We start from the raw sequence: 27,744 nt of genomic DNA on the forward strand, positions 1-27,744 counted from the left end.
TTTTAAAGTTGTGTTTTATTAAAACTTCAATCCAAGTTAATCCAGTTGACATATATTTTTTGTTGGCAGAACTGGTTGTCATTATATTTTTGTTGTTGTGTCAAGTTGTGTAAAATCTGCGTCAAGGATTTTATTTAGCTTTTACGTAGAAAACAACAGCGAAAACAAACAGAGAATGGACGCGTATGAGAGTGTTCTTCTGGTGAAACCCGAGGTTTTCGTATTTAATCTTCCACCTAGGTCATCGAATCGTAGCTACAGGTCGGTATTCCCATCAGAAGTTTTCCAATTTGAATAAATTATCAGGCATAGATATAATAGGAAATCCACCCACTTTTCAGAGCCGCCGATTGGAATCTGGCGGAGCCTGCCTGGACCGGCCGTATGCGGTTGGTTGCCAAAGGCAATGAGGTCGCGATTAAGCTGGAGGATAAATCCTCCGGTGAACTTTACGCTAAATGCCCAATCGAATCGTATCCTGGAGTGGCTGTGGAGGCGGTCAGCGATTCATCTAGGTACTTTGTGTTAAGGATACAGGATGATAATGGTGAGCGAATGATGATGTACATTTCTTGTTATTCAATGGCTCTGTTTTAAAGGTCGGACTGCATTCATTGGTTTGGGCTTTGGTGATAGGTCTGATTCATTCGATTTGAATGTGGCCTTGCAGGATCACTTCAAATGGTTGAAGAAAGAGAAACAGATCAGTGAGGAGCCAAGTGGCCCTGCCCTAGATTTAGGTTTTAAAGAGGGCGAGACGATCAAAATCAATATGAAAATCATGGTATGTCCTGTTTTTTTGAGATGAAATGCTGTTTTTAGCTGTGGCCTTTGTTTTTTTCCTGTTGCGCATCAGAAAAAGGATGGTTCAGAGGTGTCAAAATCTAGATCAAGGCCAGGCGCTGGCCTTGGCTTACTGCCGCCTCCTCCTGGAGGATCTAGCAGGTTGCCTGCGCCTCCTGGCAGCTCACCTGCAGGATCTCCGGCTCACGCTGCAGCTAAACCGGATGTTGGCGGCGAGTCTTGGGGAGAGTTCACTTCAGCTCAAAGCAGGTTAGTAGAAAACTATCATATTTTACTAAACTCTTAAAATGCAATTTATAATTTTCCTATTGAAAATCCTGCATTTAATTCAAATGTGTTCAATGCATAATAATGTAAACACTTTTATAGAGGTCATATGTATATAGATTATTAAATAATTAAATTGGAATGCAAATTTATGAATCAACAAAACACAAATATATCAAAGTGCAAAAATTATAGCAAAATCAATATATGGAATTTTCATTTGATTTCATTACTAGTTAGATTTTTGTCATTGTTTAGTAACTTTTATTAATATATTGAAACATTTAATATTTTGCTAATCATTGAATTGCATTCATTTCTTGCAAGTAATCAATTTATCTATACAAATGCACATGGTAACAATTGTATATATATGTATATATGCATTAAATAAAGTAAAAACTTTATTCATTGCTTCTTTATTGTCTTTATGTATAGACTAATAATTTGATATTTGCCAAATTTAAATATTTGAGAGTACATATTTCTATTATATTTTGTATCCATAATTTCGTTAGTTTCTTTATTATCAAATTTCTATCTATCTCTCTTTTTAATTGTTACATTGACATTAAAACATATTCTCACGACCGGTTATTTTTTTGTTATTGTATACAGCTGCTATATTTAGAATGTCTAGCAGTAGCATAACATGAGAATTCCAAGACTTATGAATAAATAATTTACTCTTCTGTATCATTTTTGATTGTCTGAATGTAAAAAAAATCATTCCAAAGTTGATGTTAGATAAATAAGCAGTATTTAAATATTTTATTTGTACATAGCGTTTCTCAAACTTTTTGTTGTGTGTCCAATTTTTTTTATTACATACAATTTGATGCTTTGAGGCTGTAAGTTCACGATCCATTAAAAAAATAACACTACCTAGTATAACTGTAATATTTGCTTATTGTATTAAATACATTCCGCTAAGTAGTTAAACATTTTTAAGTAAGGTAATACAAATTTTTAGTTCTAAATTGTATTTGATTTTGTTGGTCATATTTGAATTGTTTTTCTAATATATAATTTGGATTTTATGAAATATTATAGAAAAGGGCGAAAAAGCTGCGGGCAAATTAATATTTATGTTTTGAACAAATTTAATCATATCTGGATTCTATAAGAAAAAAAAAGTATCTACTTATCCAAAGGAAACCTAAAAATGAACGTTGTTGTGAACATATGTATGCTGTGTTCAACAAAGCTTATCGCAATCTACCGACACTGAAATTATGTTTATATGAAGAAGTTAGTCAGAATTTAAAATGCTGTGTCTTGCAATAATAAACAGTAGTTTTTACAATGTCTGCAAATGAATAATATCTATTAGTGGACAACAAGTTTAAGTTTTTATCCTTATAATTGAATAAATAATCAAAATAAACTTAAACTTTATATGTATTGCCATTATCATAAATGACCGAGTTTGAAATACATTTGAACTAATATTTTATTCTTATAAAATATTACGTTTTTGCAAATACTGTGACAATGTCTTTTTTACACATTGTTATCGATACTAATTAAAAAAAAGTACGTTCATATGGATATATGTAAGTTAGTTTGGTCAGTGAAATAACTATTTAGAAAATACCGATCGTGCGTTAAATATTTGCACATTCTTATGTAACAAAAAATAACCAATTTAGTTGTTCATAAGATTTACTTTACAAAGTGATTGCGATCTATCTGAAAACGTATTAATATTTCACACATTGATACAAAAAAAATCGCTCTGCGATTTGGTCACCCCTGGTATATAATAATTAATTTATCACTTTACGAATTACCGTCTTAAGAACGAATTGGATTGATTGAATTGTGTATAAATACATATTGCTTTTTTTGTTTATAGGTAAATGAAATTTAGGATAATTGTGTTTATATAATTTATTCTTTTTATTCAAGTGCTGCACCCGCGCAACAACAGGCTTCGCCATCCGCCTCCAATAACTGGGTACAATTTTAAAACCGTTTTGAACGAACAGGAAAGAGAATGATAAACGTATTATTAATGGTTAAATATTTTTCTTTTCTATCTTACTGTTGTATATTTCTATATGTCTATTTAATGGAGTTTAGAGTATAATATATCTTAGATATGTGAATCATTATATAAGTGAAATGACGAGACAGCGGGAGGAAGGGCGTACGTTCCAAGCTGAACTCGTCGAAAAATAACGTTTTTGTGAATTATCTAATACATATATGTACAGGACGTGTGTGCGCCATACATATATGTATATAATAACTGTTATCGTAAATGTAAGATATTTTTAAGTTTTTGCATGACAGAAACAGAATCCTTTGCTCATTGTTACTCGATGTAAAATAATCTTTTTGTTTTCTTTTTCTTAACTGTGTTATTAGAGGATTATTATTATTTTGTTCAGTTTTGTTTCACTATTCGCATCATTCGTTATCTGTGTCATTTCGAAGTTTTCGAAAGAAATAAAATTTAAAGATAAAAGTAACGATATATACGCGAGGATGGGAGAACTTATTCTACATGTGTATGTATTCCGCTTCTTATACATATTATTAATATTATAAAATAATATTATTTTCTCCGACAAACATTCCAAGTGCAAAACTATTTGTTATATTATATAGTTTATTATACTAGTTTAGGCCTAAATATATAAATATTAATAAATTATATTTGAATTATTACTATTTCCTTCTTTCCTCTTCGACTCCCATTTACTTGACAATTTTAAGGTTTGTATTACAACAGGAAATTTGTATATATAGTATTAAGAATTGTTTACTAATTTGGTAAATAAGTAACATACATATACAAATAATTATACTTGTAAAGATATTAATTAGATTTACACAATTGTTAGTGCAAAATTAACTAATTCATTCAACAATTTCCTATACGGAGTTATTACATTTAACACTGATTGTTTAACAAAAATGATTTTTCCTAAATCAGGATAATTTTCACTAATACCTTTTTTTGAAACTTATTGATTGAGATATCTTGATAATTTAATTTCTAATTTATTAGATGTTAGTTTCTTCTTTTAGTACATTTGGGGATATTTTTCATTTAAGAATTTCTTTAAGTTTGTTATATCGAAGTTTCGTATACATAAAATAAAGAAATTTAGATCAGCAAACTATCAGGATACACTGTTCGATAAACTTACATTTGTTTAGCTTGTACGTGTTATATAAAGATAGTCGAATCTGTTCCTATTTTATCTTATAGCAAATAAATGCATGTATCTACTTTCTTTTGTACAGTCAGGTTTTTTTTTTCTTACGAACGGACAGTCTCGACATTCACACGTACCCTTTGCAGTCGGACTGGAATCAGTAGACAACGAAACGAAACTTTCGTGAGATACAGCTGCCGTTAATGTGCGATTTGATGAATTATGCCGAGATATGATTGTTACGATTATTATTACTCTGCAATTTTGTAATAAAAATTCGGGGAAAATAATAATTTTTTGCCGCATTGAAAATTATTAGAAATGTGAGACAAACTTTACAAAAACATGGAACTGTGCAGCAGACCGGGAAGATAGTGTGGATATCATCGATGGTTTAGCTGGAGCAAATTTCATGGTAATTCACCTGTTAATATTCCATCTACTGAAAGTATGCTAAAATACGGTTCGAGGTGAAAAAAGAAAATATGTTACAGTCTAATATAGGACTTTGTATAAAGAACTGCTACAAAATTCGTCGCACAATTTTTTTTTCGCATTTATACAGCAAGTTTTCTGAATATATTTCAGTAGTTAGAGGGTTAATGTATTATTTGAAAGAGTTTTATTAATTAATTCACAGGAAGCTTCAATTTCAGTTAATTCATTCTGCTTCACCACAGCTCCACCCAGCTCAATGTAAGACATCAGTCAAAAAATTTTGTAGGATTGCATTGATATTAATGCTGCCATTATTTTCTTGCAGTCTAGAAAGTGTTTTTTTCCTTTCTTTATTATTACGCTTTTCCTCAACAATTGTTTTTAATTTTATAAGATCAATGACAATATTAATTGTACTAGCTTTTGTAGTTACTATAGTCAAGAAATATGTTTTACCTAATAACTGGGACAAACTGACCGGGACGGATTGATTAGTGTGTGAGAACATGAGTGAAACGTTTTAAAACTATAAAATTTAGAAAGTTTATCTAATTAATGTCATCTCTGATAAAATATTTTTTTTAGTTTTCGTATATTGTAAGAAAGGATAGGTTAAATAAAATGAATCAACATTAAAATATAAATAAACGCAGTAATCACGTTTACCATTTAATCAACAACAAATCGGCGATCAAATTATATATCAAATATATTTTTAATAATACATAAATAGATATAATACAAAATATTGATAATATTTATAATATTTACAATTTCATTCCTATAATGATAATAATTATAATATTTATATAACTTTAATATTGAAGCGAACTCTTAATAAAAAAACAGAAGTACATTTCCACATACAAATATGTAAATTTATTTATTCATTTTTTTATAATAAAAAAACGGTCTCTTTGCTGCGGCAAAGTGTACGCTTTTTCGTTTTCCAGAGTTCCCTGCTTACAAGCACCAAGAAATAACTATCTCAGATATTTCTTATTTAGACTTAAGATAGTTTTCGGAGAAGGCCAGCAGACGGTACCTCTGTTTCAAGTTTCGAGCCCTCACGTGCGGGTTCGCAACCTCAACCGTGTAGTTGGCAGGAAACCAACCTGTCTCCCCGTCTCGTATTCTCTCTCCGTGATACCAACCTATAAAGCAGAAGATTATACATTTTTCAGGTGATTTTAAGATTTGCGCTTACCATCTGCCATCTTCCTGGTAACGTTTATGATATCGCCTCTAGATAAGGCCAATTCGTCAGGTTGATTCGCTGTGTAATTGTGGACAGCAGTCACCTGAGGACAATCCCAACATTCATACAAGGTTTCATCTGGATTCTCGGATTTCGGTGGGGACAGCGCTTCTAGCCACCGCTCCTTATCAGTCTCACTGCTGCATGACAATAACTGAAAGACACAATAGTTTTATTTCAGTTTATTATGTAATATTTGGTTATTCGATGCTCACCAGTTCAACGGTTTTTCCTTCGTGATTTTCCAGGATGGTTAAGAAAATCAAGTGCCTTCCTTGAGCATCTTTGATTGGAAGACAGGCCAAAGTTTCGCCGTTGATCTCAAGGTAACTTCTATAGCAGTAGTGTTGGACAACGTAATTATCCTCACTGAATAAAAAATAGTTAATTAATCGTTTGCTACAATTACTATTAAAATTTAAATCCTTACCCCTTTAATTTAGCGACGATTAGAATGTCGTTGAACAGGAATAAGTATAGCGGTACTTTGACGAAACGCTTCCCGAACGTGAGCTTTACATCTTCACCTCTATTCTGCATATGATTGAGCAATCCTGAACGCACCAACCACCTTGATCCTGTAACCACCGTGAGCGGAGTTATACTTTTGGGGAAGTCTAATTGCTCGGCGATCCTTTTCATCTCCGTCATCCTCTCCATTTTCCTAGCGCCTTCATTGCACTGACATACAATCTAAAACGTAAACATTCATAGATACTCCTCATTTCATGTGCTTTTCTTAAACATACTTTGTTCAGAAGGGCCAGTGCATGTTGGCAGGATAAGTACTCCTCGTCCTGCGGTGAGAGCCTCTTCAGGACGGCATCCATTAGCAGTGGCCATCGCGTGATTCTTTGCATTGGTAACATCAGGAATGAGTGTAAGGTGAGTAGTTGACAGGCTGAGCTCGACTCTAGTTGTTTCAAGAAGTCAGTGAAAGTCGTGCGATCCCTGGAAACAAACAAAAACATTGATACATCTCGGCATAATTTGCGATCTAATGAAATCGATCATTAATAATCGCTCAAAATTAATTAATAATTGCTTTCGAAAAAAAATGCGATAATTTCATTATTTAATGAGGCGGATTCAGGAAATTGGCTTTAATTTAGTAATTAATTTGGAGCTTCGTTTCCTATATGCGAATAATAATAACTTTAATTATTGTAATTTATGATACTAATTATAATAACACGTTGAGTGTTACAACCGAATTTGTAAAATATTGCATTGTACACATTAATTATTTTTTCCTTGAAATTACATTTTTTTTGACGTGTAGTTTTGGTTTAAAAAGATTTAAGACAATGATTAAAATAATAGTATGAAATAATTCAGATAGTTCTTTAAATTTTGATTATGTTCTGATAAAAAAGTAGAAATTAATGAAATATATGCAAATTGCAGTTCTTTTTAAAATAATAAATGCTAATTCGTTGTAATAATAATAATAATCCCTCAGAAGCACTTGTTATTTTTCAGTATTTTCAATTTTTACTATAACTATAAATTAATTTTAATGTAACACTTACTTGAGTTTCTTTAGGCTTTGGTCCAAGAGTATTTGGTTGGCGCAGTAGTCGACGTAGACTTCGAAGTTCTCTTCCGCGTGTTTCTTAATGATGTCGCACACGCCGTGCAGCAGAATGTTATCCTGCCAGCAAGTTTCTAAATCTCCCAGCAACTTTTCCGAGCACTCCTTCACCGGCACCACTTTACTGAAGAGGATGGTCTTCTCCTCGTATGTCAAGAACTCGCAGCTGCTCAATCTCCGCACAAAGTGCTCGGAGAGGACGTTCAGCGAATTCAGGTATGAAGCTTCCGACGTAAGCATCTCGAACTTTGCTTCCTGTAATTTCTTCTGAGCCACGCTCAGCGTGCTCAGAACGGCCGACTGGACGACCTCAGGTATTTCGCACCAAAGCGTCCTCGCCACAGAAACATTGCTGTTCGGTGGCGCGATCAGCTCCATAGCAGTGGGCCGCAACCTGATTTCCAAATGCTTCTTACCGCCCACCTCTTCATAATCTGAATCGGATGATCCATCTTGACATACGGACTGAAAGTAAAATGGTTATTAGTAATTTGATAATGTAGTTGATGATGTCGGTATTACCTCCATGACGGCCGCATCGTAGAATTGGTAAAGCGGCTCATCCTGCAACCTAAGCTGAAGTTCACCGGAGAGGCTATTGAAGGCCTCATCCTTCTTCGTGTCCGAACTCTCGAAACTGGTAATACTGCTGTTGTAGTAGTCGTTTTCGTTCCTCAGATTGTAATATTCGTCGTCGTTCTTGTTCTCGCCGGAGCTGGTGCTTGGGCTGCTGGCGGTGCTTGACTGATAGAGGCCGACCTCCGCATACCAGAAGGTGTTGGGTCTTTTCGGTAATTGGAGACCCTGCTGCGAGTTCTTGAAGAGGCCGCACTCCGCGTACCAAGAGCTCGAACGCTTGGTATCTTTATTTCTCATCTCTGAAAGAGGAACGTATTAATATATCTGATTGTTATGTGATATAATTGACGTTGTTTACCGATATTTGGTGATTTCGTTGGAGCTGGTGGTGGTGGGATTTGCGGTCGGACGGGACTAGTTTTCGGTTTTACAGTCGTGTTGTTTGGCGGAACGGGGGGCGGCACTTCCGGCACTTCCTTCCGGTCCAAGTCTATGGTATCAGTCAGGTAGAACGTGCTCTTAGGTTTGCTGCCGTCTTCGTTCAACGTGTTCTCCGCGTTCTCTCCACTTATGGACATGCTGCGTCTGAATTTGTTCAGGAAACCCTTGCGTCCTAAACTCTTAGTCCGCTCCAGTTGCTCCTGGCTCTGTGAGAATCCGACGTTCGAATACGGCTTGACGTCCTGATAAGTGTTCATCTCTTGCTCTCGTTCTTTTACCTTATCTAAATTAGTCAATCAAGTTATGAGAATTATTTATCTGTTATATGCTAGTAATGGTTGATTACTCCACAAATTTTAAGATGACGTTTAATGCACAAATAAGTGTACAAAAATTGTACAAAGTTTCCTTAAGTATGCAGTGAGTTAAGAAAGGTTGAAAAACGTATGTTTTAGAGTAAAAAAAATACAAAACTTTAAAGCATAATAACTTACCAATGGCATCGAGGTCCGTGCGCGATTTCCTCTTTGTCATTCTACTCAAAGATTTGGTTATATCATTTTTGGTGAGGGACCAGTTCCGTCGCAGCCTCTTCATGTGTTTTCCTGCGGAGACGGCGAGCCTTGTAAACACGTATATTTGATTGCTGGGCGGTTCCGGAAGCTGGGTGTTTCCCATATCGACTCCACTGTCGGTCTAATTTAAAAACAAATATAACATTTATGAAACATTATGTTTATTTCACCATAACATTCTTTTAAATATGACGTAAATGACACAGCATATGAAAAATTGTGATGAAAAGTAGATGACTACAAAGTAAAGTAAGTGTAAACTACCAATTTATTGATGACTGACGCATAGTTAAGTAGTTTTCAGTGTAAAACACACATTTGCTTTTACTCTACTTCAATGATCAAGAATCTGTTCTACAATCAATGTAGAATATGAATCATTCATTCTATGTGTTGTACCTCCTACTAGACATTATTTTCATTTGGCCATTCATTCAAGTGCTATTCGCAAATAAATTCCTTAACTTTCAAAAGACCATCCCAATACTTTAGCAATCTTTATATTATTATAATTAATGTATATTTTCAAAACAATACATTAAAAACGAAAAATATGCTTGAACTCAAAACTTGCCGGATATCATATTATTGATAACAATTGACAATCAAGCTTAATAATTAAATGTAAACTTCATAGTTAATTGTAATATAAATGCAATTTAATAAAATATTAAATCAAAAATGAAATTGTAATTTAATGATAATTTAAGTCATTTACAGTGTGAAATTAATTTATCAAAAGTTCAAAGTATTCGATTAATCTCTCAATAAATGTGAAAATTATATTTTTCATATATTTGATATTGATATTCAAACTAAATGGAATTTATGTTAAAATGTTCAGTAGATTTTAGATAAATTATTAAAGCTTCAACATAATGTGTCTTTACTTTTGTATTGAGAATCATAGAAATATTCTATGGATCGATAATAATAAACAAAATTTATTGTATAGCAACATTCAAACGATTATTGACCGTAATGTCTATGGAACAAATAAGTTTATAATTTAGTTAAGTGGTTATTACAATATCGTGTCTTTAATAAGAAATAAATTGACAATGTTAGAATGAAGAAGTGAAAGTTAAATAAGATTGTAGATTTTAAAATTTATTCACGTTTACTTACTAACAGTAATAAAAATGATAAACAAAAGCAATTTCTTAGTTATAATATTTTTATTGTTGTACTTATTATAGAAAGTGAGTTGTGAAGATAATGTGTAGTTTTTTTTATCATAATCGCTTCGATGCTTATAAATCAGATATGTTTGGCTACTGACATTTTTGACTGTTCGCAGGTATGAAAAGATTGAAGAACGCTGATTTAAACAATATGTGTTAAATATTTGGGTGTTATTCTGTTGCACTTTGAACTTATTTCTTATAGACATTTTAAATTTTGATAAACATAATTTATTGTCTATTCACCGATTATGATTAATTAGATAATCAATTGTTAATTTACATTCAGCGTTAATTAATTTTAAAAGAAACGCCTCAATTTGACTGAAAGGGCGACTAATAGCCGAATGGTTAAGTCGCCGGATCGAATCCTGGTCAAGCCAGACCCTTTGTAAGCCCTCTCGGTGCTTGTAGCTATAGAGCCATCGTTCATCAAAGATGAATGAGTTATGGATAGCAGCAAATTCACAGTGAAAGGAAATAGTGGAATCGCAGAGCATCAATATACTACTGAGGTTAACTTACAAGAAGACAGCCAACCAACAAATTAAAAAAATCAAATCATTATAATGGTAACTATCCACCGGGAAAGATTATTCATTTAATGTCAACCATCATCCATTTAATGTTTACTCAATGTTCACATTGATGAAGAGATTGTGAATAAAATTATACGACTTAAAAAAAATATTGACTCAAAACAGAAGTCTTCTTGTACGTTATTTACGTATGACAGGATCGAAAATAAACAATAATATGTGAGTATTATTGAATGAAAAAAGGATGTACTTTGATAGCAATAACAAAATGTAATAGTTCCATCATGTTTGTTGCAGTATATTGATTATTATAGAAACATTTATAATTTATAAATTAAATATTAGTATTGAAGATTATTAAGATAAAAAATGTGAAATATTTCTTTACTTCAGATATTTCTGTCATCTATGTACAATGAATTATAATAATTCTTTATTTTAAACAAATTGTATTAATCTTTGGATATATTTACCTTTGCGAATGAATGATCCGATTCGCTATCGCTGTCGAACGAATCAAAATCATCGTCGTTGATTGGTTGCACCTTATTCGATTCAATTTGGCCGACGTACAGTGTCTCGTAGTGATGGTCCGAATCGCTATCACCTGAAAATGAAAATAAACATGAATAAAAATAAAATCATAGTTTATAAAAAAAAAGGCCTCCAATTATTAGTACACTGGGGGCTAATTAGTTTAGCGGGGCGTTTCGAATTGCGAAATTCGAACCATGTAAATGCAATTAAGTTATTTAGAGAATAGCACAACCGTTTCAACCTTCGGTCTGCAAGGAAATCGGGCGGCCATGAATTCAAATACAGCTAAACAACAAACAAAAAATAGTATACAGAACACGTAAAACGGAATACGGTAATAATATGTGAATATTCATGTGAATTAATTAGAAGGATCTCCGGTGTTCGGTTAATGAGATTTTTAAGCTCAAAATTAATATCCGGCTCTCCAGTTTCTAGTTCAGGGGTATCAAAATGCTTGACGTATTTTGCAATGTTTTCTTATAAGTTAGCACTTCTCATCACAATTTGGTAATACACTCTCTCGGACAAAACGAGATTATTTTAGTGATTAAATAATAAAAAGTAACTTTAGAAAAGAAAAAAAATGTAAATAAAAACTTTTTTGTTAACACAATTCTGGTTGTATCGTGACCATAGATGCAATAGATACAATAGTATCTATATTTTGATATATTATATTTTGATTGTATAAAATTTGATTTTATTACTTGGTAAACTTTAAACTACTATTTACTAACCCACTTATTATTATTATAATAAAAATATTGTTTCAAATAAAATAGATATTTCACTTTATTTATTATAACAGTTTTGGGGGTCGATTACAAATATTAATTATTATATTCTAATGTTTTTGAATATTGTTTCAATGAATTTAATACTACCTAGTGGCATAATATCCAAAATTACATAACACAGTTTTGTATTGTTCAGAATTGCTATTATTTGGTTGTTTATAATTGAAGTCTGATCAATAAATATTATTATTATATTAATAAATGTAAAATTAAAAAAAAAACTTTCACTAATGTTTATGCATTTAAAACAGGTTTTTTTTCGAAATTAGATGGTCGACGATCAAAAAAGTTTGCCGACCCCTGGTGACTAAGCATGTCAAACTCGCGGGTCCACAACAATTATTTTAGCGTTTCAGCCAATATAACGCTATGTAAGAAACATTCTAAAAAAAAAATCGTAACTTCATTTTTACAATACATGTTTCATTTTGAACATAAAACTTTGAAGTTTTTCTACACATACCCATTATGTGTAGAAAAACATCCCGGATTGATCTGTCATCAATTTTTCTACGACCCCCCTAATATTTTTCGCGATCCCCACTCGGAGAATCTCTTGTCTACCTAAGTTTGTTATAACAATTAAAATAAGGTACTTGGTATTCGAATAATTTGGTTTCGGACAGTTTTTATGAATGAATTGTGTAATGAAAATTAACTCTAATGCATATATTTGTTATTGAAATAATAATGCATTATATAATTAAATATAAGTTTAATTCAAGGATATAAATATCATACCAAAAACATCAAAATATGTATTATACTCTTTAGTTAGTTATGATATTGCATCGTGTTATTTTGTTGTTTCACTTTCGAAGATTTTTCCCATTGTTTGGATCCGTTTACGTTCTCACCGATTAGAAACAATTGATTACCATGATGTATATTTACAGGAAATTCTTTTGTTTATACATTTTTCTTTTCTATTCGGTTATTATTCTTCATTTGCTTTTTAAGACGTATATTATATCTAGAAGTATGTGTTAATTAACTTGTAGCATTAACATAAACCATTTACCAAAAATCATCGTTTATGTATGATGTTAAAATAACAATAAATATTTACAGACAATAAAAGTATACAATAAAAACGCGAATTTAAAACCAAATTAGAGTATAGATATTGTTCCAACCATATAATTTGCTTTTAACTAAATTACTAAGTAAATTAAATAGAAACACACTGAAATAGAAAACATTAATCCACGTATAATTTTTAAATTACCATTTTGGGATTTACAGATCCAATGATTCATCTCAAATAAAGTTATTTTGTTTTTTCTGGTTAATCAAAATCTATACTAAATCAACGTCAATTAATGGATAATACTTTTCTTTTTTGTTTAAATATTTCCAGTTTAACATAAACTTTAGTTTATAAAATTAAAGGTTGCATATATTTTTTTGAATAAGTATTTCTTGAGATAATCATTTTGAAGTAGAGTAAGACAAATAACACTTTAATTAATTATAAAAACTATATACCAAAGAATAACATTTAAATCTGTTTGCTAAATATAATAGTGTCAAATACTTTAAAATGCCTGTTTTTTTGTTTTGCATTGTCAAGCAGTTTAAAGTAATTTTTAAAATCTCACTTATTATTAAAGATTTTTTCATATTATATAATATATATACATACGTTATTTAAATACTTAAGTAATTTAAGTAGACTTCTATAGTAGTTTTTCTAGTACATTTTTTTTATAGATCATGCATATAAATGTACTATTTTAGTACGCAACTATCTTTTATAACTTATTTTCATAAGAATATCAAAATTTAGAATTGTATGCAGAAATTCTCAACTGAATGAACACACTTTTTTGACAAATATTAAATAAATATTTTATTGTTTACTTAAGTCATTTTCTTTTTGCGTTCGTGTTAACAACAATACCGATGCTGGTTTGTTGTCCATTTCTATAAACTTATTTAGCATGTTTCTTATGTTATGCAACCAAATATAATGTTTAACAGATTCTAACTGAGATATAGGAACATTTATTTTTAGATTTGTGATCTCTATGACTGTTCAAAAAGATTAAATTAATTGGACTAAATACATTACAACTTTGTTAATATGTGTATATATTACATATAAGCAGTGATCCTATTCGAAAGTTAGTTCGGAAACTGAAATTATGTAAAAAAAAAACGAGAAACTGCGAAGTTCGAGAGCTGAAGATATTCCACAGTATTGAAATAATTATTGTGAAAGTACTAAAAATATAGAATTTGTTATTACCATCTATTTAAGATGCAACTAGTAATCACTAGTGAAAGGAAAATAATATGCTAGATAATAAACTTAATAAATATAGTTTAATAATATTACTAATTATATCATTCAAAATGAGAGTATATATAAGTTTAACAGATACTTAGAAAATTGTTTCACTTTTATGGAGTTTTCTTCTCATTCATGTATAAAACTATAGAAATCAACAATATTTCACACGTGGATTTTTATAAATATATTAAATAAGTGCAGACTTTCCATTTTGTTGTTACTATGTTATTTTTTTAAATTTTGATAAAAATAAAACATGACCATAAAAAATACTATTAGTAAATACAATAGTAATTCAAACCATGTTTTGAAGATTGTTGCACAAAAATTGTAGGGTTGCGTTTCTTATTTTTTGTTGCTCTAATTTCATGCATTTCGTCAGTATTACTTTTTTTTGCAAGTTGTCTACACCTGCAGTTAACAGTTGAAATATTAAATCAAAATTACGCAAACGACGAATTTCGCATCGTGACATAATAATCCCTTCCCCCGCTAGCATAATGCCACGGTTGTCAATTCGAATTCGATGCTTCGGAAATTCTAGGCGGCAAAAATGTACGCAATATCAGCAGAACTCCATCGTTTCCGAATCTCCGATTGTTTTGTAATTGTGGTAAAAACTTTAGAAAGCGAATTCGTCGATCCCTCTTCCTCGTTTTGTTCTTTTTTTTTTCTTTACTTCTTCCATGCATACTTACATTCCTATAAACATGCACGTACAGTTGGTTTTTCTTTCCTCCAATTTTAGTATGCGACACATCCAGTGCGCTTTTTTTCTGAGCAATCCAAGCGTTGACAATTTCCGTTTCGAGGAGAAATTTTTTTTGCGCTCGTCCTTTCGATACAGAAACACAATAATAATTAATTATAATAACAGCGTTAATCGAACACAACAATAACTCGCGTTTGGGATGTGTTAATTAGTCCGGTTCGTGGGCTTCCTGCAAGACTTTCTTTTTCTGCTCGTTGCACTTCTCAGATCTGGACTTCGTGATTACGCTTCGCGCTGTGTGTGCACACATACACAGCGTGAAGTTTTCCAAATGTCAAAAATGCTAATTCGCAATTGCTATGCGATAATAGCTTTCAATTAATTCGCTCGTGTTCGTCTCTTATTTATAGAACCGTGACATAACACCTCTATATGATATTATTCAGTTATTCGCAACTTTATTTTTTTCGTTGTAATTAATTATCGTTTAAAATCTTCTTAGTTTGTTGAAAGCAATGTTTTCTAAGAGCATCGTTGCATTACAATAAGTGTCATATACGAAAATAAACTTTTTTTTACAAAGGACTGTTTTTCTTTGTATTTCTTTCTTAGTTTGTTAAAAAAACATTATTTTTTATGTAAGGTCATCATTGCATTAAATGAATTATTAGCAATTTGTTTTAATACTACATTGTGTCACATTTTTATTACACATTTCTACATGTTTGTTTGGAATTAATAATCCTCAATAATTGACAATTTAAGAATATGATTATTATTTGTGTTTTTTTTTTCATATTTTAAGTAAAAAATGTTATTTTGTTATTATAAATCAAAGAAAATATCTAGTGTTAATTTTACATTTATACAACATGTCCTAATTGTAATTAATTATTATTTACATACTTTTGTTTTATTAAAATTTCATGAATTATTAGAAATTGTTAAATATTGCAAATGTTCACTTGTAAATAATAATTATCAAAGTTCTATTGATTATAAAAATAACGTGCTTAGTGCTTTTCAATTCTCATTATATTTCACTTCAAAAATTCATTTAAATTTTCTTAGTATGTTAAAAAATTTTTTAGGAATTATTAGTAATTTCTGTTAATATTTCTGAATTGATTGTTTTGAAGAGAATTTAGGTCCCAAAAGAAACATTCTGCCAACCAAGTATTTGATATTTACGATGGGTTTCGGTTTCCGAACAACATTTATGAACGAATGTTGATCTATGATTGAGGTTACACTGTATTTGAAAACTCTTTCTAAATATAAACCAATCTATACAATGTAGAAATGAAGTAAATCAAATCATAATCGTTGGCAAACTAATTTGACAAATAAATAGTAACAGCAAGACTTTTGATGAAACAAAAATACACCAAATTATAAAGTTATATCTAATAGAAAACGTTAGGAAATATTTGTTAAAATCCATCTGTTTCCATGCGAACTATTAGCTCTGGTTAGGGGAATTTACATCATATAAATAAAAATATTATTTGTTTTACTACTAGGTAGTGCGACCCAAAATCTTGTAGCATTCATTTTTTTTATGTGCCGCGATATGACAGCTGTCACCTTGCAAACAAATATCTTGGGAAGCAAGACAAAAAGGTTGAGAAACGCTGGTCTATACTAAGATTACAAACCAATTTATATCTTAAAAATGCAGAAACATGAAAAAGTTCAACGGTCCAATTTCTATGAATGAGTCCCAACAAAACAAATCCTAAACTTATGAACTTTATGAGATTACTCATCAGCTAATTTTAGTGTATTCAATGTACCTTTCTTCTATGTGGTTTAGGGAAGCAAAAAGGTTAGACAATCCTGATTAGACAAATGGTTGTTTTTTCGGATTAATTTGGTATATCTTCTCAGAAACAAACATTGCAACATAAGAAACCACAATAATAGCTTAATTTGCTGATTACATAAAGATATTAGAATTTAATTAAAAACACCAATTTATTATAAATACAAATTCCATTAATTGTTAACCGCGAACTAATTTACTGTATATTTTTGAATTGAGTGAGTAATTTTATGAGCAACTGAATATTTGTACCAATAATAACAACAATATAATAATTTGCATAATGAGTTTCTATATTAAACATAATTTTACAACATATTTTATAAAGATTTCTTCATATTTTTCTGCATTCCTTTGCACAATTTTTGTAGTTATTTATTATTTTCAATTTTAAATATATTATTATTTGATTTTATAACACAATTTATTATAAATACAATAATTAAATATAGTTTTAAGAACAGTTAAATAATTTTAATTGAGAGAGACATGATTTACAAAAAACCTTAAAGTTTTTTTTTATTATAAAATGAAATTTACAACAATACTATAGTACGGCTAAAATACCGAACTATTTGAAACCGTACTAATTGAGAAACAAATTAAATAAATCGAAGCCGCACTATGCGAGGTATTGAATATTATAAGAATGTATGTAAAATATTATACAAAAGAATGAGCAAAATGTGTTTACAAAATCAAAAGTAAACTGGCAAAAACGATTTATATGTTTTTGTTGTAAAACCGGCTTAACTGTGACCCAGGCTGATACGAAACCAGTTCTTAATTATGCATTCATTATAAATAATGATTCATACTATTTTAGATAGTTTGTTGTATTCGTATACAAATCTGTTAGATATCTATAAAATATAAATACACACCAGGTGGAAATACCGGTAATAATTCCATATAAATAAGAGTGTTTAATAAATAGATGCGATGCTTTAACATATAGAAACTCGAGCTATAAATACAGGGATTGAATGTGAATTAGATTTTATGAGAATGAATGTGCTGTGCATTAAGTGAAAGATATCCAATTTACTATTATGTGCATGTTATTAGAAGTTTCTCGTTCTAAGCACGTGCATTTAAACAGAAAGAACGCGTATATAGTTCATTAAAATAAGCTCTCTATATTTCTTATATTAATTAATTAGTGATTTATTTTCTAATATTTGTAAATGATAATTTTTACACAATATATGCAAGTATATGAAGAGATCGGATTTTATTACAAATAATCGTTATTAATTTCAAAATTCAATTAATATATTGAATATATTAAAGTTATTGAAAACTTAATATCAATTTTTCTTCATTTTCAGTAAATTTGTATAATTTCGTCATGCAATGATAATATATTTTTCTTAACTGCAGTAACAAAATATATTGAAGTTGGTATTTATATCAACAACTACAATTCAGGTTCAATTACATTTTTCTCTATGGTAACGAATTGCTACTAAATTGCACTAAATATTGTAATCATGTGTAAGTTGGTACGTCTGACAAACAAAGTAATATGTCAACAAAGAGTGTGCGTGGTGTTATGTTTCTTAGATTTGCACAACAAGAGATGTTCATGTACTGAACCGGACCCACTAGGCTCATTCACATCATCATTTATATGCAACTCATTGGATCAATGCGCAAGGTTAGTTTAAGGTTATTAAAAGTAGCAAAAAAAATACAGCAAGGACAATTTCAGTCCTTTTTATAAAAATAGTCTTTTTTCGATCGTATTTCGAGGAAAACTAATTAATACTTCAGAGCTAAATAGAATATATACCTTATACAATAAACTTATTCATCTACTCTCAGGTGATAGGAGTTACTTTTCTCATTTACTTAGATCAATAATGATATTTTGTTGTTAGTGTAATCTAGATTATTTGATAAAAATTCTCCTATTATCAATCTTCATTTTATAAGTGTATTTCAATTAGAACAAAGTTCGTAATGTGTATCTATCATCAATTCAGAACAAATGGTTTAACTTTTGCATAACTACCAAGTATTGTCTTGATTTTTGTTTATTTAATTTATTTAATTATGATTAAAGCAATTGTATAAGTTTATAAAATAATATTTGTGCTAAAAGCCGTGGAGCATATGACTACACAACAAGTATCTATATTGAAATATCATTTAAATAATAAGTTTATATTAGCATTATTAAATGTATTACATCATATTTCATCAGATTTTATTCATATCTATTTTATATACAAAATTGAATAATTTAATTCTATTTTCGTTTTATAGTTTACCTTTTAGATTTAATTATGTAATTTTATTTTACAATTCTAATGAAATTGTTAATACACTATAGTCAAATATGTTATATAAACTTTTGATCAATTTTATTAAAACCAAATTAATAATTTGAACTAATATTTAAAGAGTGTTGCTATTTTTATAAATATAGCAACACTGCAAAGTCGATTATTAAAGCATTGTTCAAAATTCACTTTTTCTCTTGAGTCGTTACAGGAGTTAAGTTACACTATTATTCTTGTTTTTGTTGACATCATTTTTGAGTGCAAGACGAAACGTGTTTCGAATATTAATCAACCCGTAGTTATTACGATTCGGGTTGAATTAATCCAACTTCGAAAAGCAACAATTGATTACGTGTACAAATGAAAATCGTAACTAGAGCGAGACCGAACAACAATAAAAATACAATATAAAAAACATGTCGCATTGTTGTTGCATGTTTTCTTCACCTGGTATGTAAAAACAGACTTCTTGAAGTTCCGAGTCCCCTTCGAAATTCCTGCTTATTAGCATCGGCACCGGCACAGAACTACAGTTCTTGGACACATTCAAGGTGTCCTCATCGCAGGGAAAAACCACCTCGCGAAGGGAATCCCCTAAGAAGATCTTCGACTGAGACGTGACGAAGACGGATTCGGCGACATCGCGACGTTTGCGTCGGAATGTTGAGGGTGCGGAACGCGGGGGCGGTACCGGAGGCGGCGCCGTTCCGTCCTCGTCTTCCTGACGACGAGAGGGCGCCGATCTCGATGACTTGAACGACATTTCCGCATATCACAATTATCACACGAGTTTAGTTGATCCAACGGCCACAGTTCGAATATGAGAAGCACAGACACTCACTCGATCACATTTTCCTCTTTGTATGTTACCAATTGTTATCCCTCGGTATGCATATAAGGTATGTTCCGTTTGCGGCGATCGTTGGTAATGGAATGGCTCGTGAACAGGCGAATGCCAGAGCTAACTTTCACTTCGCGTTACATGACGAGGAGCCGCGCTGCGTTTCGCGACTGGACAGCCTTGAAATGCTCCAAATTACACGTACAGAAGGAATAATAATAACACACTGACGATGAGCCGAAACAACGAAGAAGTGATCAAGAAATAATGGAATAATAAATAGACTTTGGACGATAATGCACCGATTTCCTGTACTCAAACGCAAACGCGGATCAATTTAAAACTTCAGTATAAATTGCCTTGATCTAGATGTCAATTGAATATAGTAAATTGTTCATACAAGTATCAACCTAGGTGATAAATGTGTACATTTTGTCTTTAATTTTACAATACATTCAAAATACATATATCTTTTACAATTATTTATTAATTTAGATTGGTGCATTTTATAAAATCAAATTGATAATTCTATATTTAAAACATCTCGTAGTTTTAACCTTCACATTAATTTATATATCTACAATTCCAGTTTAACTAAATTGGTTCAATTTCAATTCAAAAGTATTTTATTCAGTTTTAATCTTTGTAATAGATTTTTATATTATTATTTGTAGGAGATCGAGATGGTGATTGTTATTAAATTAGTTGAATATTAAAAATAATAACGTTTATTGCCACAGTCATGCAAAAATAAAAAGTAAACACAAAGAAAATCATATTTATAATTATAATCATTAAAATTTCTTGCAGTTCATTAGTAAATATTTCTAATACTGTATTTAAATTAATGAGTTCTTATAATCACCAAATTGCTTACTTTATTTAACAATTATTTACATTTTAAGCATACAATTGTAACAGTTACTTGATTTTTTTAAATATTTTTTTAATACTTTAAAAGTATTTGGATATTATAGATAATTATGTATTTCACACTGTTAATAAGATATTTAAAGTATTTATCTACTCGAACAAAATTAGTTGTATATAATTGTTTATAAAATAAGTTTGAATATAGATTTAATGGTTGTCATTTTATAAATTATATATGAATAAAATATTATAATATTCCTTATTTAACTACTTTTAAGTTCTATCAAATTAATTTCTTTAAAGGTCCAAGTTTAATGTTTTGTTGCAAAATTGCCGTATTTTCTTGAATCAATTGAATTTATCTAATATTCTTTATTAAATTTATTTTTTTAAAATATATATTTTTTTTCTAAATACTAAAATATGCTCATGGAATATATAAAGTAGATATGTATTAAACATTATGCAAGATTACAAAGTTAACCATTTGATTTACTTTATTAGAGAATTGGTAATGATTTTTGAATCCAATCCAATTTACTGATGAATATGATCTATAAATACAATTCCAAGTTGTCTAAACTATAATTAAAATTAAACAACAAATTAAAAAATAATGTACTTATGTAAAAGAAAATTTAGTAATGTTATATGAGTCACTGAATAGAAAGTATAGATAAAATAAAAAGTATTAAAAAAGTCATAAATAATAGTGTACAATTTATGCTGTAACATTAACATTTTTAAAGACATCATTGTGATGTGCACGAAGGTCATCTTCTCGAGTAATCATATCGGAGATATATTTAAATTAAGTTTATTATTTATTTAATTTGAATTTGATGTATTTGATCATGCTTCAGAAAATATTTTTTTTTAGAATACAATTTATGTGTATATATTATTTAAAACGAAGAGAACGATTTGATCTGGATGATACGAACGTATAGCTTTTTTTTATGATTGCTTTTGAACATGAAAAGAACAAGTGCAGCTCATGGTATATACGATGATATGACCCTGGAAAACTTGTCCGTGTTCTTCGTCGTTTTGTTTCTATTCCACCTCCCCACCGTCCCGTTTCATTCCGTAAATGTCAGGTGGGTCGTAAGCATAACCTTTTTCCTTTTTCAAGAATTTAATGGGAATCAATTTCTCCAGCGCGATTCTCCTTTAATTACGCGAAATAGAAAACAAAAGAAATCTTTGGACGGTGATTAAATCTAAACGCATCGCCTTCGTTCAACCACGTGCCTTCACCATCTAATCGCGTTCGCATCGAGCGTTAATTACATTTGGGTGATCAATTACCATTACCTCATTTCGAACGAATGTCCATTTCGGAAGAACGGACGAAAATTTTTTGGTGAAACCATGCGGACGAAACAAAAACACAAACAGGTTATTTAACGATTGCGCAACGCGGATTTAAAATTATAATGTATTATTCAAATATAGACGTATCTATACAAAGAAGGAAAGGAGTGAATGTGTTAGCAAAGTAGAGAAATAGCAAGAGAGAGAGAGAGAATGAAGAGAAAAAAAGTGCGAGTTATCTGGGCCTCGAGAATGTATTACGAAATGTATTACGCAAAAATAGTGGGTAACAGCAAAAAAAAAACAATCTGAAGAAGAAACATAATCCGTGTTACCTAGTTTAAATGTCTCCTATAGCCTAGATTTCATTTAATTCAAAAAATTAATATTTATTTGATGCTATGAAGTAATCATAACGCCAAATAGCTATTAACGTGTAATTATCAATATATTGATATATTTATAAAACTCTTGTAATATTTAATTTAATAAATTGTTAAATAGTGAACTTTCAACATGAACAATTTCTTACAATATTCTTATTATTTTTTTCGCGAATATTTTGCTATTATCTATTTTCTTTGACGTTACATTTCACATTGACATTTTATTTTCTATACTTTACGAGTGTCAAATGTACATTGACATAACCTAGTTAAAAACGCTTCTTTTATGACACCTAACATATGTTCAAAATTCAGCGACGTTTTTTTTTTTAACTCTTCATATTTACTTTTAGTTAAAGAAAATTGTGATTTTTTGTTTATTTTTTATAAATGTATACAGGATTACTGACAGGAACAGCTCTAGAATGTATGTTACTCGGCGCCGTAACAAAATCAAGCAGGACAATAGTGCACAGCAACGAAAGCGCTCAGTAAAACAACCACGTCAAATGAGAATTTGTAAGTATTTTTAAAATACAAACCCTGCCCAGCTGTTAGTAACCTAAAGCACTAGAATGAATATTCAATCATCAAATAATGTAGAATTTTTTGAATATTTATCGGCTTTAGCATTTCGGAATTGAGAAAAATATTTCTATTGAATAGATAACTATTTGATTTATTTCTAGTTGTATAAAAACGAAAATTAAAATTTGAATTAATTTTTTTATCTAATTAATTATTGCAATTATTCTGTTTGATCAATGAAGAATAAATCTTAAAAAATAATAAGATAATATTGTATTCATCTAGTGATAATTATAGTATTTTATGTTTGAAGTATGTTCATTGAAATATAATTCATATAAACAATAATTTTGATGCTAAATTCTATATACATAGTAAATATGTTATTTTGTAACTGAAGAGAAACTGCAAATGTGGAAATGCTCGGTTTGATTATTGAGTTTTTGCAGGAAGTTAATAAGATCATTCTTAAAATCAGCCTACTTTTCTAAGAAATAATACTACATCTATATTTTCTTTCCCCTATATAGGAAATTTAACGTAACCTATGACCAAAGTGTTTACTAAATGCCGGTGCAATATTGTGTTGACTGCGGCACAAAGAAGTTGTTTTTATGCATGTTCGTTCTTGCTCTGCTGTGTTGGTGTAATAGCAGACAATGCTGATACATTTACTCACGCTTATATAGAGGATGATGACCATAATTCTGATTCAGAAATTATTATATTAATGTATTACAAATAGTTATGAATCTAATAAAAAAAAGTATTAGTTAACATGAAAAACAAACAAAAATAACATTTATCTCATTACATCATATGTTATTTGTATATAATTATTAAATTTCCTCTCACAGTAAGTAAGTTAAATAGAATATAAATCTTGTCAGAGAGAATAATTTAGCTTACAATATTTGTTAATTATATTTCTTTATAAATGAACAATTGCACATTTTGTTTCACATGACTGCTCTCTTTCTCTCTTTCGCACGTTCTCTTGTGCACCTTCTGCATGTGAGAATTAAATAACGTCGCGGTCTTTTAAATATAAATAATCCATTATAATTCGCGTGGAATGCTCGATTTAGAGAGCGTTCAATGTAATGTGTAAATAGAAAGGTAAAGAGAAGAGAGCTCCGATGCAAATTTTCTTTTCACACTTCTTTTATTTCTGCATAATTATTTCCGAATATTAATTAGGTGATTTTAATTATTAGCAACTAGCCTGTATATAATACAGTTTTCTCTGGTTAATTTTTAAATCTTATATTGAAAATAATAAATTAGCAATAATTAAATATATATGAAAACAATTAACAAAATTTGTCGAAATATTATATGCTTACCGTTGTCGTAGTTTTGATTCCTCGGGGCTTTTTTCCATTGATGACGTAACTGTTGCGACCATCCTGATATTTTCTTCGAGACTTTTTGGTGTCTCCCACGCAAACTGAAAACGAAGAGGTTTCGTAATAAATATTTAAACATTCATAATCAATATATTAATTAATTGTGATTTATTATATTTTCTATATTTAAATGAATGAATTTAATTAAAAAAGAAATTAACATTAAATATTGTTAGAAAATTTAAACCTTTTCAATTTTTTTTACTTCCCGATCAATAAAAAAAAACTATATATTTATTGACAGATTTTCGGTTTTCCAACTGGTTTTACTTTTTATATATATACATGTATACAATAAGACCTCGTTTAGCGCTTTAGATGCGTTCCTGAAGACAGAGCGCTAAACGAAACAGCGTTATAGGTCATTTTAACTCATAGCAAATAGGGAAACGGGAACATGCGACAAAAATAAACACATTTTACTTTAATCTTAAGTTGTATTTATAGTAATTTTCATTACAGAAATATTAAGTTAATTCTTGTGATGAAGGTCCTGGCTCTTCTGATATTTTTGATTTTTCTTTCATTAAGCAAATATTGGTAGTAGACCGCACCCAAAACTCCATTTATTTCTTTTGCAAAATTTGGATTATTCGCCACAATTTCGGTTTTCGTTTCTAAACTTTTTCCAAGAAAATCTGTTGTAGCAAGAGTTATTTCGGTTCATCGTCTTCAGAATCACTATTTTCTTGTTTTGCCAGTTCTTGTTGCAAGGTTGTCGTTGCTAAGGCCCTCACCAGAAACCTGCAGTATCTTCTTAATATCTTGCTCATCTACATCTCAAACAAACATAGATTCTGGGGAAGGACAGCGCTACGTATTCAGGAATAATCATATTATATACGAATCAATGAAATACCGCGATAATTTGCATCTTGGTAAATTTTGAGTTTTTTAAGGTTTCCAGCAAATCGCGTTATAGCAAATCAGCGTTAATCGAGGCAGCGTTAAAGAAGTTTTACTGTACTTAATGTAACTAATAAGTTACAAATATAACTGAAAGAAATACATACAAATATTATTTTGATGTATTTTTTTAAAACTGAATTATTAGAAGGATAATAAATTATTGATATATTTGCTAATTAAAGGCATACTTCTTGTAGGTGAAAATATTTTTATTGTTTAAATATTTATATTAACGATTGTCGCGAATTATAATAAATTTGTTAAATAATATTTGAGTGAATCATTGCTATAACCAGTTTGGCAAAAACTATGCAAAAAATATGAATATTTAATAATATATCTAAATTTATTAAATAACTTGATATATGTTATGTATTTCGATCCGGAAATAAAACTTTCTGTTTTGAATTTTATTTTTTTGTCACATTAATTTTTTTTTATAAATTATTGAAAACTAAACCTAAAAAAAATATTTTATGAAATGATATAAACAAATTTCTTAATAATATTAAAGTCATACATACAACAGTAAACCAAAATTACTACATAATTATCATTTCAATAAATGCTACTGCTAGATTTTTTAGTAATTTAGAATATTTCCTTATATTTTGTTAAAATATTTACCTGTTTTTATACTTTATTTAATATACAGCATCAGCCCGAAAATAAATTCTAAAAATTTACTACTCAAAAATGTTTTTTTTTTATAAATTTTTATACAAATAGTTTTTTGTGCGTTTTATTTTTGTATTTGTAGTTGATCGATTAGGTAAGTGTTTACCAGACATATTTGTACCTCATCTATAATTTTCGTAAGATTGAGTACTCCTCGTCAAAAAAGTCTATTTTCTTTAATAACAATTAAAATACATTTATTTTTTTTTCTATTTTATTACATAAACGAAAAAATAAATTTATTCATAAAAAAATATAAATAAAATATCAATAGCCCTTTGTATCAGTTAACTTTTTGGAAATTATATATATTAATTTTGTTCTTTTTATTTCTGTATATGTTTTTTTGTACGACTAATGCAATAAACATTATTATTATTAAAATAAATAAAAGGTATATTATAACTAATATTCATTACAATCAATGAGAAGGATGAAGTTGTTTTTGTTGAGATTGAGACTGATTATAATAATTTGGTTCCTTGGTTCCTTTTTTTTTCTTAATGTCTACAAATGCTGAAAAAGCAACTTCAGATATGAATTTTGAAAAGGCAAGATGTATTTCAGGACTTTGCTAAAACTGGATATAGATGTTGCAGTTGCAACCTAAATGATGTATGAAATGTATATTGAATTAAATGGAATGGAATATATATACTATCACACTTACAACTTTTTAAATTTGTCAATGCTAATTTTTTTGCTCATGATTAGTCTATGCACTTATTCACTGTAACTGATTTGACATACTAATGGTGAAGACTCATATGTTAAACTTCGGTATAAGTTTATTGTTTATAAATATATCTACTAATATTACTTATGAACAATAAACTTACAATAGACTGTCGAAATTCAATATAAAAAAAGTGTTTGTCTAATACCGATAAACAACATTCCAATCAATCAAATACGATAAGATGTAAGTATTTCCAAAAAATAATTGATAATCTTTTATATATATATATAAAAAATCACAACAATTATATAATTTGAAATAAAACTAAATTTTTATAATGAAATAATAATTGTTTAAGCGTGTAAAACGCTAGGTTGATAAACTCCGCATAAGTGATTGAGTATAAATGGTTATAATTTTTACAATTGAATATTAACGATAAGATTAAAACAATAAAATATTAATTTAAAAAAAATTATATTTATTTTGGTTGGCAACTTAGTAAAATCGCTTCTTGAAGAGTTATTCTCAAGTCAGAATTATCCCACGTCAGATATTTTTTAAAACATCATATGCCCAAAATATTAAAGACATTGAACATTACGTGACGAAAACGTGAGAAAGGTTGATACCACTTTACTGAGCTACATGTCAACCTTGAACAATTTTAACGATCCAAAATCTTCCGGCATAGATAGGCCGGGTAAAAAGAAATAATCACAATTTGTTTTAACGACTGTATCATTTTTTGAAATGTTATTATCAATATTTTATATCTACAATTATTTCATTAATATATTTTTCAATTTATTGATAT

At 29.6% G+C, this 27,744-nt stretch overlaps 2 protein-coding genes across 2 annotated transcripts in view; one reads left to right on the top strand and one right to left on the bottom strand.

The window, feature by feature from the left end:
* Positions 1-70: 70 nt before the first annotated feature.
* On the top strand, positions 71-3,704 carry LOC108561916 (NECAP-like protein CG9132). The gene is made up of 5 exons (XM_017920035.1): positions 71-261; positions 342-547; positions 600-784; positions 857-1,053; positions 2,983-3,704. The coding sequence occupies exons 1-5, from the start codon at positions 176-178 to the stop codon at positions 3,041-3,043; spliced, it is 735 nt and encodes a 244-aa protein (XP_017775524.1). The 5' UTR covers positions 71-175; the 3' UTR covers positions 3,044-3,704.
* Positions 3,705-5,571: 1,867 nt separating this feature from the next.
* Positions 5,572-27,744, bottom strand: part of LOC108561925 — a 74,651-nt gene continuing 52,478 nt past the window's right edge. The window contains exons 4-14 of the mRNA XM_017920074.1: positions 24,599-24,702; positions 11,323-11,456; positions 9,046-9,247; positions 8,469-8,834; positions 8,054-8,409; positions 7,470-7,996; positions 6,687-6,888; positions 6,368-6,630; positions 6,153-6,306; positions 5,887-6,091; positions 5,572-5,833 (exon numbers count right to left, since the gene is read on the bottom strand). Coding sequence (XP_017775563.1) covers positions 5,679-5,833; positions 5,887-6,091; positions 6,153-6,306; positions 6,368-6,630; positions 6,687-6,888; positions 7,470-7,996; positions 8,054-8,409; positions 8,469-8,834; positions 9,046-9,247; positions 11,323-11,456; positions 24,599-24,702 — 2,668 coding nt within the window. The 3' untranslated portion in view covers positions 5,572-5,678. The remainder of the gene's footprint in view (positions 5,834-5,886; positions 6,092-6,152; positions 6,307-6,367; positions 6,631-6,686; positions 6,889-7,469; positions 7,997-8,053; positions 8,410-8,468; positions 8,835-9,045; positions 9,248-11,322; positions 11,457-24,598; positions 24,703-27,744) is intronic.

Source organism: Nicrophorus vespilloides, unplaced genomic scaffold (assembly GCF_001412225.1).
Source record: "Nicrophorus vespilloides isolate i.1.1-1 unplaced genomic scaffold, Nicve_v1.0, whole genome shotgun sequence".
NCBI classification, from domain to species: Eukaryota; Metazoa; Arthropoda; class Insecta; order Coleoptera; family Silphidae; genus Nicrophorus; species Nicrophorus vespilloides.

What these genes read in the sequence shown, in the direction of transcription:
- LOC108561916 (XM_017920035.1), top strand. Translation starts at nt 176, where the DNA reads ATGGACGCGTATGAGAGTGTTCTTCTGGTGAAACCCGAGGTTTTCGTA. An exon ending in AAATCAATATGAAAATCATG is followed by an intron (nt 785 to 856) that starts GTATGTCCTGTT and finishes GTTGCGCATCAG; the next exon opens with AAAAAGGATGGTTCAGAGGT. An exon ending in TTCACTTCAGCTCAAAGCAG is followed by an intron (nt 1,054 to 2,982) that starts GTTAGTAGAAAA and finishes TTTTTATTCAAG; the next exon opens with TGCTGCACCCGCGCAACAAC.